At 53.8% G+C, this 12,614-nt stretch overlaps 1 protein-coding gene across 9 annotated transcripts; it reads left to right on the forward strand.

Moving 5' to 3' along the window:
* The first annotated feature begins 920 nt into the window (after positions 1–920).
* GBGT1 (globoside alpha-1,3-N-acetylgalactosaminyltransferase 1 (FORS blood group)) lies at positions 921–10,525 on the forward strand. Of its 9 annotated transcripts, none has more exons than XM_053558946.1 (6): positions 921–1,053; positions 1,651–1,716; positions 7,228–7,278; positions 7,358–7,393; positions 7,939–8,073; positions 9,287–10,525. In XM_053558946.1, the coding sequence occupies exons 1-6, from the start codon at positions 983–985 to the stop codon at positions 9,975–9,977; spliced, it is 1,050 nt and encodes a 349-aa protein (XP_053414921.1). In that variant the 5' UTR covers positions 921–982; the 3' UTR covers positions 9,978–10,525. The 9 variants fall into 9 exon arrangements, with proteins under 9 accessions (XP_053414921.1, XP_053414923.1, XP_053414938.1 ...); XM_053558948.1 differs by having other exon boundaries at positions 9,290–10,525; XM_053558963.1 differs by lacking the exon at positions 7,939–8,073.
* Positions 10,526–12,614: the final 2,089 nt, after the last annotated feature.

The raw sequence follows: 12,614 nt of genomic DNA on the forward strand, positions 1-12,614 counted from the left end.
AGTCCGGACTCCAGGCTGGGGTGCCCGGGGCTCGGGCCTAGACTCTGCGTCGGCGGAGTGGCCCCAGAAGCCCGAGCTCCGCGGAGGCTGGGGCTGGCGAGGCTTGGAGGACGCTGCGCGCCGAAGCCCAGGTGGGGGAACTGGTTCGAAAGGGAGGGACAGGGAGCGGGCTTGCCGGAGACTCCTGAGGGAGCAGGGGCCCAGGACCTTGGTCCTGAGGCGGTTCTCTGACCTCGGGCCCATCGCGGCAGGTCTGCCGGCGTCCCGTGGTCCCCGGAGCCACGTGCGCACGTCGTCTTCAAGGTGCCGCGTACTGTGCTCCCACCTGGCTCCAGCCCCCTCTAGCCGACGAGAAAGAACACGGAAGCTGGGGAAAAGCGGGGTATGACTGCCAAGGCCACCGAGCCAAAGTGTTGAAGCACGTTCCCGCCATCCCGGGCGGAACACGGGCCCGCCTCCCAGAGAGTGTACTGCCGCCACCTCGCCCCTCCCTGCGCGAGCCCCGGCGGGACTGGGCGTGTCTCGGCTGTGCCTCAGGACTTGATGGTGTAAGTGCTGTGGCCCTGCACACTCCACTAAAAGCGTCTCACCACCCTGTTGCTGTCCCAGCCCCAGGGCTGGCTGGCCTGGGCACGTCGAAATAGGCCCCAGCACCTCTCCCGAAGGATAACTGGAAGCTCCAGCACAGCACTGAGGCACTGCCACCCATCTGCCTCCCAGAGCTGCCAGAACTGGGCCTAAGGTGCAGCTGGCCTGGGAGAGACCTGGGTTCTACATTTTACCCTGGTGGGCAACCTAGGGGAGCCCAGGGTGCTGGAGTAGGGCCACTGTCCCAGGATAAGCAGGATTCCTTTGCAGGTGTTCCCCAGAACTCGGAGACTGAGGCTCAGAGCCTGACAACCTGCTAAGAGAGAACCTGATTGGATTCACCCAGGTTTACAGGGTGTCGGCAGGTGTCCAGGCTCTGGTGCAGCTCTCAGCAATGCACTGCCGGAAACTGGCCTTGAGCCTGGGGTCCTGCCTGCTGGCAGGCACAAGCCTCTACGTCCTGTGGTAAGTCTGCCCTGTGGAGCTCTCCCTCCCTCCCCACCCTAGATTTCTTCCTGTCTTCACCTGTCAACCCCCAAACCTTGATCCCTTCATGGGATTTCCAGGTCCCACCAACCTCTCCTAGCTCACCTGTTCCCCAACCCCAGCCACGCCACACTAGTTTCAGCTTCTAAATTCTGCCTTGTGCTGGCCTCCTGGCTTTTGGCCTGCGCTTTCCTCTGCCTGGACCATTGTTCATTTGGTGTTGATGAGGAACTCGTGTTCATGCTCCCAAATTCACCTCCTGTGTCCTGTGAAGCTCCTGGGGTTGCCCCTCACCCTACAGTTTGTGGGGATATGTATGGGGGGGCTGGCATCAAGAATATACATACCCCAGAAATGAATGATTGCATAGGTGAGTGAATGACTGCATGCCGGCCCTGTGATACAGGGTATTCCAGGAGACTCCAAGGTCAGCCAGACCCACAGAATGACAAGGGACGCCACCCCCCAGTAGCCATCATTGGGTTACCATGATGTGGGAACCATCACTCCCAAAGACGTGCACTAAGTGAATTTTCAGCCTTTGGAGTGGAGTCAACACGTCTTTTTCCTTCCCAGGGTTTCTGTCGCAAACTGGATGCCAGTCTCTTATATCCCCTACTACCTCCCCTGCCCAGAGATCTTGTAAGTACAGCTGGGGCTAGGAGAATTGGGGGACTGGCTTGGTGCCTGTAGCTCAAGCGGCTAAGGCACCAGCCACGTACACCAGAGCTGGCGGGTTCAAATCCAACCGGGGCCCGCCAGACAACAATGACAACTATAATCAAAAATAGGGGCGGTGCCTATGGCTCAAAGGAATAGGGTGCTGGCCCCATATCCCAGAGGTGGCAGGTTTAAAACCCAGCCCTGGCCAAAAACTGCAAAAATAAAAAGCCAGGCTTTGTGGCAGGTGCCTGTGGTCCCAGCTACTTGGGAGGCTGAGGCAAGAGGATTGCTTAAGCCTGAGAGTTTGAGGTTGCTATAAGCAGTGATGCCATGGCACTCTACCCAGGGTGACAGCTTGTCAAAAAAAAAAAAAAGAGAGAGAGAATTGGGGAACTGGGGCTGCTCACTGCTGTGGAAACAGGAGTTTTTAAGGGCACAGTCTGTGGGTCCTTAGTGATAAGCTCATGATTCTGATAAATGCCATAGGGGTTAGGTAATTTAAGGACTGCCAGAAATGTGGAGTGAAATTCCTGTTTCAGTCTTTGAGCATGCTTGCAGCCCCTGCATGGTTTGACCTTAGACAAGTTGCACAGCTCCGAGTCTCTCTTGCTGCATCTGTAAAAAGGGGTGGTAGAGAAGCCTCTCACAGGCCACAGGGAGTGTGGAGCGTGCTGATGCCTAGAAATGGCCTGGTGTTGCCCCGGGTGCATTGTAGGCATTCAGGAGACAGTGCTTTTTAGGATTTGACCTTTTTGCTCAATTTTGTGTTTTATATGGATTCAAAGAACAATTTAACATGTGACCAAAGACTTCTTCATATAATGAATCTGACTTTTTGACAGTTAAGAGTGAAAAAATGGGTTTGGCACCCCTAACACTGATTTCGGTGCCAGCCACATACACCGAGGCTGGTGGGTTCAAACTGGGCCTGGGCCAGCTAAACAACGATGACGACCGCAACAAAAAATAGCCGGACGTTGTGGCAGATGCCTATGGTCCCAGCTGCTTGGGAGGCTGAAGCAGGAGAATCGCTTAAGCCCAAGAGTTTGAGGTTGCTGTGAGTTGTGACAGCACGGCACTCTACCGAGGGTGACATAGTGAGACTCTGTCTCAGAAAAAAGAGTGAAAAAATGGGTTGGAACAGACTCAAAGGGGCATCTGCCCCTTGGTCTTTTGGGGGTTTTTTGTTCAGCTAAAGGAGAGTTAGGTATCTAGATCATAGACTGCTGATTAACAAGCGTGTTTTATTATTATAAACACAGAATATAGCAAAGTAGGAAACCAGAAAATGGAAAAGACCAAATAAATAGAAAATTCTCTCAGGTCCCAACTGTTTAGGTTATACTCTGATTCCAAAGCTAGTTGATAGATTGCTTGTTTGCTGTTATTTCTAATTGAATAGATTCTGCATTTACATGGTTCTAAAAGCACATAGATCACTTGCTATTGAAAATGGTGTAATCAACTGTTTTGGCAATTTTTATCCTGTTTTCCCAGACAGGACTTTACTTCTCAGTGTGTCCCTTCTCTCCATGGTCTTCAGCATCTTATTCCACCCCAAGACTGGGTAGGAAAGCCCCCCCTCCTTTTCTTGCCAACAACTGCTGGGCACTTAGGTTATTCTCGATTTCCCAGGGGCATGATGCTTTTTCCATTTTAAAGATCATTTCAGGCCAGGCGTGGTGGCTCATGCCTGTAATCCCAGCACTGTGGGAGGCCCAGGCAGGTGGACTGCCTGAGCTCACAGGTTCGAGACCAGCCTGAGCCAGAGCGAGACCTCGTCTCTAAAAATAGCTGAGTGTTATGACAGGTGCCTGTAGTCCCAGCTACTACAGAGGCTGAGGCAAGAGAATCAATTAAGCCCAGGAGTTTGGGGTTGCTGTAAGCTATGACATCATGGCACTCTACCGAGCGTAACAAAGTAAGACTTTGCCTAAAAAAAAAAAAAAAAAAATTTCATTCAGATTTGTCCCTTTCCTGGTCCAGCGGGCATAGACAGGTTGTGATCCACCTCATCGGGATGTTTCCAGAGGAGCCACAGCACATCAAACGCTCTCCCTCACACATGTACCTGTGCTTGTGTGATGCTCAGCGTGACCACGCTCAGCATGACCACCCCCAGCTTGCACCTGGGCCAGGGCTGGGAATACTAGCTGTCATGAAAAACAAAAGTGAACCTACCTTGCTGATTTGAGAGACTGGAAATGCTGTCTCTGGTTGAATTCTAATTTCTTTTTTTTTTTTTAGATTTTATTGTATTTATTTATTTAATTTATTTTTGTGGTTTTTGGCCAGGGCTGGGTTTGAACCCGCCACCCCCGGCATATGGGACCAGTGCCCTAACCCTTTGAGCCACAGGCGTGATTACTAGGAGGACCCTTGTTCCTGTGTCTTCCCACTAATTGAGTTCCCCCTGCTGTGAAAAGCTTACTCTGGGCTCCGCGCCTATGGCTTAAGCGGCTAAGGTGCCAGCCACATACACCTGAGCTGGCAGGTTCAAATCCAGCCTGGGCCGCCAAACAATGACGGCTGCAACCAAAAAAAATAGCCGGGCGTTGTGGCGGGCGCCTGTAGTCCCAGCTACTCGGGAGGCTGAGGCAAGAGAATCGCTTAAGCCCAGGGGTTGGAGGTTGCTGTGAGCTGTGATGCCACGGCACTCTACCCCTGGCAACAGCTTGTGTCTCAAAAAAAAAAAAAAAAGCTTACTCTGACGCTTCCCTCCCTGGTCTGTTCCTGTGTTCTCTGGCATAACCCTTGGCCCAGCATATCTGCTACGTTTTTTCCCCCAGTTTTTCTGTCTGTTTTTTTTTTTTTTTTTGGCCAGAGCCAGGTTTGAACCCACCACCTCTGGTATATGTGGCCAGCACCCTACTCCTTTGAGCCACAGGAGCCACCCAGTTTTTCTGTCTTTTGATTCTACTGAATTGTATTTTTACTGATTGAAGTTGCAAATCTTTGTTTCAGATGGTGAAATCTTCCCCTCTTTTCCTTTGGATTTCTTCGACTTTACTTTCACTTTTAGTTTTATCTTCAAAGTTTGTGAAAGTCTGTTTTTTGTTCTTTTTGGCTATGGCTTTCCTGTGGCTTTTGTAGCTTGGGTTTAACTCTTTAGTGCAGCTGGAGCGAGTTTGGGCTTTTGGAGAGGAGAGAAGTATTCATTGCCAGGGAAGCAGAATGCTGAGTTGGCTGGTGCCAGCTTCCTAGGGCTGAATCCTCTTCCTACCTCTGACCACCTGCCTGGACTCCCACCACTGTCTGAGCAGGGACCTGAAATACACTTGCTTGTAAGGAACAAGGGCAGAGGGCCAATTCAATGGATTGACTTCAAAATTTTATTGATTCAAGAATAGAGACTACTCACAAAAGGATAAAAATTGCATGATTTCACTTATATAAGGTAGCTACAGGGGTCGAATTCACCTAGGCAGGTGGAAGAGTGGTTCCCAGGGGCTGTGAGAGGGCCTTCCGAGAGCTGCTGTTTAAGGGGGACCAGGTTTCCATTTGGGATGGTGACATGTTCTGGACGCAGATAGTAGTGCTGATTACACGACAATGTAGGTGCACTTACTGCAATAGAACTGTGTATTGAAAAATAGGTAAAATGGTAAAACTTAACATTTTATGCAAAAAATAGCATAGAGGAAAGTTGGGAAAACTTGAGGAAGTTTCAGCCATACCATCATAGACGACATGGTGAAACACAAAAGTAACTGGCAGACAACTGTGTCACGAGGTGAGGGGATCCTTGACAGTTCACGCTTTGGGACAGTCAACCTCAGGCCTCTTCTGAAGCTGCCTCTGATGCTGGGTGGGCCTTTCCTGGGCCTCACTTCCACCTCCTGTAGAAACACTCTGGACTCTAGAAGATGGTTTTATTGTCTATAGTTTTATGGATGAGGGAAATAAAGCCCATGGGGTCAAATGTCTGGCCCCAGGTGTCATCCATTGGTGATATGCCCAGGAGTCTGACCCCACAGCCCTGCCACATCATTCTTCAAAGAACCCCTTCTTATTTCTCCACCCAGTCTGACCTTTGTTTTTCTTTTTGAGACAGAGACTCACTCTGTCACCCTGGCTAGAGTGCTGTAACATCATAACTCACAGCAACTTTAAACTCTTAAGCTCCAGCAATCCTCTTGCCCTCAACCTCCCAAGTGGCCGGGACTATAGACACCCACCATAATACCTGGCTAGTTTTTCTGTTTTTAATAGAGATAGGCTCTTGCTTTTGCTTGGGCTGGTCTCGAACTCCTAAGCTCAAGGGATCTGCCCATCTCAGCCCCCCCAGGGTTTATAGGTGTGAGCCACCATGCTTGGCCTGACCTTTGTTGAAAGGAGCAGACGCTGAGCGCGCAGGCTGCTGCCCAACTCCTAGCTGGGACACCTGCTGTGTGCTTGCTTCACGCTGGGCATGGGCTGGTAGCCCCTCACCTCCTACAATTCTCATGGTGATTCTGGATTCAGGGTGGTCACTTTACAGATGAGGAAAAGTGAATGTATCAATCTGAGCTTCCCTGGAGAAACAGAACCAGTAAGAGAAAGGTGGGCAGTAGAGAGATAAAGACAGATATTCCATGAGAGTTCTGCATATGTGATCCTGAGGCCGGCTGGGCCTTTTAGGTGGGAGCTGATGCTGTAGTCCACAGGGAAACTTCTTCCTTGGGGAACCCCCAGTTCTGCTCTTAGGGCCTTCAGCTGAGTGACTCAAGCCCACCCACATTATCCTGGACAGCTCCCTTTACATTAAATCAGCTGGTAGAGATGTTAATCACACCCACAAAATAGTTGCACAGCAACTAGAGTGAGTACCATGACCTAGCCAAGATGACACATAAGTAACCCTCACAGTGGGCTCACTCAGGTTAACTGACTCCCCGAGGTCCCTAGGTCACCAGGTCTTTGCAGCCTCTCAGACCTTCTATCCAACACCAATATCCTACAGAGTAACCCGTTCTGGAAAAGCACTTGATTTGGGCTGGACGCCGAGTCTCAAGCCTGTGATCCTAGCACTCTGGGAGGCCAAGGCAGGTGGATTGCCTGAGCTCAGGAGTTTGAGACTAGTGAGCAAGAGCAACACCTTGTCTCTAGTAAAAATAGAAAAGCTAGCTGGGTGTTATATGGCAGGCACCTATAGTCCCAGCTACTCGGGAGGCTGAGGCAGGAAGATCCCTCGAATCCAGTAGTTTGAGGTTGCTATGAGCTATGACGTCACAGCACTCTAACCCAGCTGACAGAGTAAGTCTCTGTCTCAAAAAAAGAAAGGAAAGAAAGGAAAAGCACCCGCTTTGGAACCAAACAGCACTCAGTTCGAATCCCAGCCCCTGTGCACTCAGTGATCTGGACAGACCACTCCTGGCGGGGGTGGACCTGTGTGTGGGTGAGGTGAGGGGTGTCTGCCGAGAACATGGGGGCATCCATTTCCTCCTTCCTGTACCCTGCACTTCTGCCCTCTGCCCTGCACTGACAGCTCTTTCTTGCCTCTGCCACCAGCAACATAAAGCTGCAGTACAAGGGAGAGAAGACATCCCAACCCGTGGCACAGTAAGGACACTCACGTCCCCGTTTGCAGCCTTCAGGGTGGGGGCCGCCTCCCCTCACCACTTGCTTCTCTGGATTACAGGTTTCGGTACCCTCAGCCCAAGCTGCTGGAGCCCAGGTAGTTACCATGGAGACCTGGAGGGGGTGAGGGAGAGGGCCGGGAGAGCTCTGATTTCTGAGTTGGGGTGATGGAGGTACCAATGTCAACATGGCCTTGGGGCCCAGGTAGCCTGGGACTGTGGAAAGACACAGGCTGGGAGTCAGGGACCTGGGTTGCATGACCTTGGGTGGGGTGCTCTACTGCTCTGAGCTTTCTCTGCACAGGTGGTTGATGATAGTACCTACTGTAGGAGGTTGGAGGACAGGATGAGATGAGGTTTGTAACACATGCTGAGTTTGCACACAGCAGGTGCTTACCTGTCCATGAGGATAATACCCTTGTTTATTAAACACTTAGCACACAGAACAGCACCAGGCTGCTGTAGACACCTGGTAGCACTAAATCCTGGGCCTCCCAGCAGCTATCATTATCCCCACTCTGCATGTGAGGAAACTGAGGCCCAGAGACAGGGATGAAGTTGCCCCAGCTCACATAGTATGGAAGGCAGAGACATAGGCTTCCACAAGCGAAAGTCTCAGTGCCCACGCCCTACCTGCTGCCAGGCCCACCCAGCTGCTGACGCTAACGCCCTGGTTGGCGCCCATCGTCTCCGAGGGAACTTTCAACCTGGAGCTTCTGCAGCACATCTACCAGCCATTGAACTTGACCATTGGGATCACAGTGTTTGCCGTGGGGAAGTGAGTAGGGGGCTAGGTGGGGGGAAAGGGCTGTCTTCCTGAGCCATGGGAGCTTAGAATCTAGGGGAGAGACAGGGCCTGCCCAAGGGACCCTGACTGGGCACCAGGGAGGCCCTGCACCACGTACTGAGCAGATAGAAGGGAGTAGAGTGTGCTTGTGAGAGGGGGTCTTCCAGGGGAAAGCAGGCTGGCCCTGGCATGGAAAAGAAGATGGATCAAGCCCAGGTAAGGGAACCATAGGAGACCCTTATCCCCCATGTCCCCTCCCTGCTTCTCCCATCCCCTTCTCTGCCTCCTCTCTTCCCTGAACCCACATAGCCTTTCCTTTAGGAACTGTGATCTGGAAGCTTCCCTCCAGGTCGCTTCCTGGGGCTTGTGAGAAAGAGGCCATGATAGGGCCCCTAGGCCCAAAGCACTTGCCAAGTGATGAATGGCCCACCTGGGGTCAGGTGACACCTTTGTCCAGTCGTTGGTTACCTGGAGCAGGCCCACACTGTCCAATTCCCACCCCGTGTCCTCAGCATCCAGCACAGCTGGCCTTCCCTTGATTTAGCCCCTCACCTGCTTCCTGGCTACTCTCTTCTCTCTGATCCTTAGTGTTCCTGCCTGCAAAATGGGCAAATCACAGGCAGCCTATTAACAGCAAAGACAATAGGAATTCCCCAGAATGCTGCCTTGTGCTCAGTAAGTGCTCGCTAGACATTAGCTTGGTTTATGAACAACAATCACCATTAAGCAGCATTCTCACAATGGTCTTAAGAGGTCAGTACCGGGCGGTGCCTGTGGCTCAGTCGGTAAGGCGCCGGACCCATATACCGAGGGTGGCGAGTTCAAACCTAGCCCCGGCTGAACTGCAACCAAAAAATAGCTGGGCATTGTGGCGGGCGCCTATAGTCCCAGCTACTCTGGAGGCTGAGGCAAGAGAATCGCTTAAGCCCAGGAGTTGGAGGTTGCTGTGAGCTGTGTGAGGCCATGGCACTCTACCGAGGGCCATAAAGTGAGACTGTCTCTACCACAAAAAAAAAAAGAGGTCAGTACCAGGATTTGAGGGATTTGACAGATGAGCACCTAGAGGGTCGGACGACAGTGACTTCTTAAGTTGGGGAGTTGGGAAGCGGACCCCAGACCACATGCCCTGCATGGTGTCAGCACATAGTGGGGACCCAGGCAGTGGCTCTTCCAGGACAGCAGTGGATGACAAGGTTCTCATCAGCAGGTACACTCAATTCGTCCAGCACTTCCTGGAGTCGGCTGAGGAGTTCTTCATGCGTGGGTACCAGGTGCACTATTATGTCTTCACCCACAACCCTGCAGCCATCCCTAGGGTGATGCTGGGCCCCAGCCGGCTCCTCAGTGTCATCCCCATCCTGGGGCACTCCCACTGGGAGGAGATCTCTATGCGCCGCATGGAGACCATCAGCAAACACATCGCCCAGAGGGCGCACAGGGAGGTGGACTACCTCTTCTGCTTCAACGTGGACATGGTGTTCCAGAACCCATGGGGCCCTGAGACCTTGGGGGACCTGGTGGCTGCCATTCACCCAGCCTACTATGCTGTACCCCGCCAGCAGTTCCCCTATGAGCGCAGGCATATTTCTACCGCCTTTGTGGCAGACAGCGAAGGGGACTTCTATTACGGTGTGGGTGTCTTCGGGGGACAGGTGGCCAGCGTATACGAGTTTACCAGTGGCTGCCACATGGCCATCCTGGCAGACAAGGCCAACGGTATCATGGCAGCCTGGCAGGAGGAGAGCCACCTGAACCGCCGCTTCATCTCACACAAGCCTTCCAAGGTTCTATCCCCCGAGTACCTCTGGGATGGCAGGAAGCCCCAGCCACCCAACTTGAAGCTCATCCGCTTTTCTGCACTGGATAAGGACTCCATCAGCTGGCTGAGGAGCTAACATCAGAGCCAGGCCACTGGGGACGGGGACCCATAGCCCTCTGGCCACTGCAGCAAAGCTTCAATTTGCCAAGCCTCTCGGCCTGTCAGGTGGATTTGACAAAATGGAAATGGAAAGGCCCTTGTACACAGTAAAAGGCTGTTCTCACAAGAGAACACAAAGATCAAACAATAATGAGGTACAAAACAAGGGGAGACTAGAGGGCACACGGGCAGGCCCAGGCAGCCCCTCAGCAGGTGAGCTCTGTTAGTCTCCGCCCGATTCAAAGTGCCTGAAATCCCACTGCTGGGCCCCTTTTGCATGGCACCCTGAAGGTTGCACTTCTAACACCCTTGTGTGTAGGCACCCCAGACCTCTTTTCTCTGTCTTCAGGTGTCCCAGGTACTGTGTTCCTCACTCAGGATCCCTGACTGAGCCTTTGAAATGGGCCAGGCCTCAGCTCCCTCCTGTTCCCTGTACCCCAAGGTAGGCCACATTCCCTGGGACTAGTCACCTGCCTTGCAAGAGGGTTTGGGGCAGTTTTTAATAAAGGTGATCTCGTGTCAGGCCCTAACCACAAGTCAGGGATTTTTTTACCTTCACGTCTGAGTGTCTTCTGCTAGGTGCTGGGGACACAGGCAGACTGGATTCAAACATAATCCACTGTGGGCAGTGTGGGAGTGCCACCCAACACTGGGTTAGCCCCTGTTGTGGGGCCCCCTCTGGAAAAGCTGGGCTAGAGCTGCTGCTGCAGCAGACAAGATTTCATTCCACATCTCCAGGGAGCCTGGGCCAAGTGGGAGCTGCCACCTGAGCAGAGGGAAGCAGAGCCATAGGCTGGAGGGCTGCATGGGCATAAAGGGTGTGACCAATGGCCACCGTGTGTCCAGGGTCACCTCAGCCCTGTGAAGCCTCTTGTAGGTGCCAGGATTAGAGAGTCTACACGGGCGTCCTGTCCAGCCTGGACCAGAGGGACTTTAGAGGCCCATGGTGGTTCTGTCTGCTGGCCACGCACAGGTGGGTTGGGATGTGGGCTCAAAGCTGGGTGGCCTGATGCCCACTCCCCTGGAGGCAACAGCACCTTTTCTGTGTAAGGAAGGGACACAGCATAGGTTGGGGTGTACTCTGTGATCACACTGAACAGGCACACACCCACCTCGTCACCCCTAGCAAAGCTGGAGTTGGCCCTGAATCCATTCTTACAACCTGTAATTTGGCTAGTGAGCAGGGACAGATCCCAAGAGTGACCAGTTTGAGGAGGTAGACTATAGTCAGGAAGAGGTTCTGTGCTCCTAGGCAGAGGGGCAAGAATGGCCCATGGCCTGTGTCCTTAGTGGGGAGCACCTGCCCCTGAAGAGGGAGGGTGCTGCCTTCAAGGAGCTTCCATGTGGAGCAGAGAAGCCCCTGCCTCTGAGGCCTCTCCCACCTCTCAGCTTTCCTCCCCAGTACACACTTGTGAGGTTGTGGTTGCTGACCCATTTCCAACTCAGGGCACTGAGGCTCTGACATGTCATCACATGCAACCCAGGTTGCAAAAGCTATTAACCCAAGAAACTGCTTTGCACAGGAGCCCCAAAGACAGGCCCTCTGAACCCAGCCCAGAAGGTGAATCCATGGTGGAGTGTGGGGAGGAGCACTGCTCCAGGGCCTGGCCGGGTACCTGGGTGAGGGGGCTCCAGGAGGCTGGAGTTGAGGTGTAGGGTACACAACAAGGAAGATGTCGGGGACAGATCATCACGGTGGGTTCTAGATGTCAGGCAAGGTGTCAGGGTGTCACTGCAGGACTGTCCAAGCAGGGAGAAGATGGCACCTAAAGTGCTGGACTCAGGAGTTCCCCGGGCTGGAGAGGTCCCAATACAGGACAAGGCTTCTGATGACGCGGGTTGGGAGGAGCAACGATACTGAGGCGCCACCCTCCGCGGGGCCTGGTCACTTTGCAGTCCTGGCCTGCGGGGTGGTGCCTCACCTCAGGCATAAAATGTGGCAAAATCTCTGAGCACTGGGGGCTCCCTAGTAACAGTGACCACCCAACATCGGGTTAGCCCCTGTTGTGGGGCCCCCAGGCTCCCTCCAGTCCTCCTGTACCAGGCGAGGCTGCAGCCTGGGACAAACTGGACCTTGAGGTTCCAGCGTTGCCAGAAAGACAAGGCGGGTGAAGGAGGGGGAGGATCTATCTGACCTCCCTACCCAGGACTGTCCTCTGTTGCCTCCCGTCCCCTGAGCCCAGCCATCCACCCAAGTCCTGCAGGTGCCATCGGGATACCTAAGCCATAGGGTGACAGTACATATGCGGTGACGCCCACGTCTCTTCATACCCACGACGCCCGGCAGTCTGGGCCTAGCTAGAGTGAGGGTGGCCCTAGGGGAGCACAAAGCAGAGGGGGAGGGACACGTGAGAAGGGCCGCGCCGAGCACTTGGCGCGTGAGCGCGGTGAGGGGGGGGTCACGTGCACGCGCTGCCCGCGGGCCGCGCAGGCCTCGTGTGTGCTCCGGGCGGTGAACTTCAGGCCCGCGAGGTCCGCCCGCCTGCGGCAGCGGCAGAAAGACCCAGCGCGCCCGGGAGCTCGCGCGGCCCGCCCGCCCCACACACCTGCGGGCGGGCTGGGGCGGGGCTGCCGCTGTCCCCGCCCCCCGGCCCGAGCCGCGGGAGCCGGGGCG

This window comes from Nycticebus coucang, chromosome 2 (genome assembly GCF_027406575.1).
Source record: "Nycticebus coucang isolate mNycCou1 chromosome 2, mNycCou1.pri, whole genome shotgun sequence".
In the NCBI taxonomy this organism is placed as follows: domain Eukaryota; kingdom Metazoa; phylum Chordata; class Mammalia; order Primates; family Lorisidae; genus Nycticebus; species Nycticebus coucang.

Coding starts and splice junctions, on each gene's coding strand:
- GBGT1 (XM_053558946.1), top strand. CDS start 983: ATGCACTGCCGGAAACTGGCCTTGAGCCTGGGGTCCTGCCTGCTGGCA. Junction 7,279..7,357: donor ACATCCCAACCCGTGGCACA/GTAAGGACACTC, acceptor TCTGGATTACAG/GTTTCGGTACCCTCAGCCCA. Junction 7,394..7,938: donor CCCAAGCTGCTGGAGCCCAG/GTAGTTACCATG, acceptor ACCTGCTGCCAG/GCCCACCCAGCTGCTGACGC.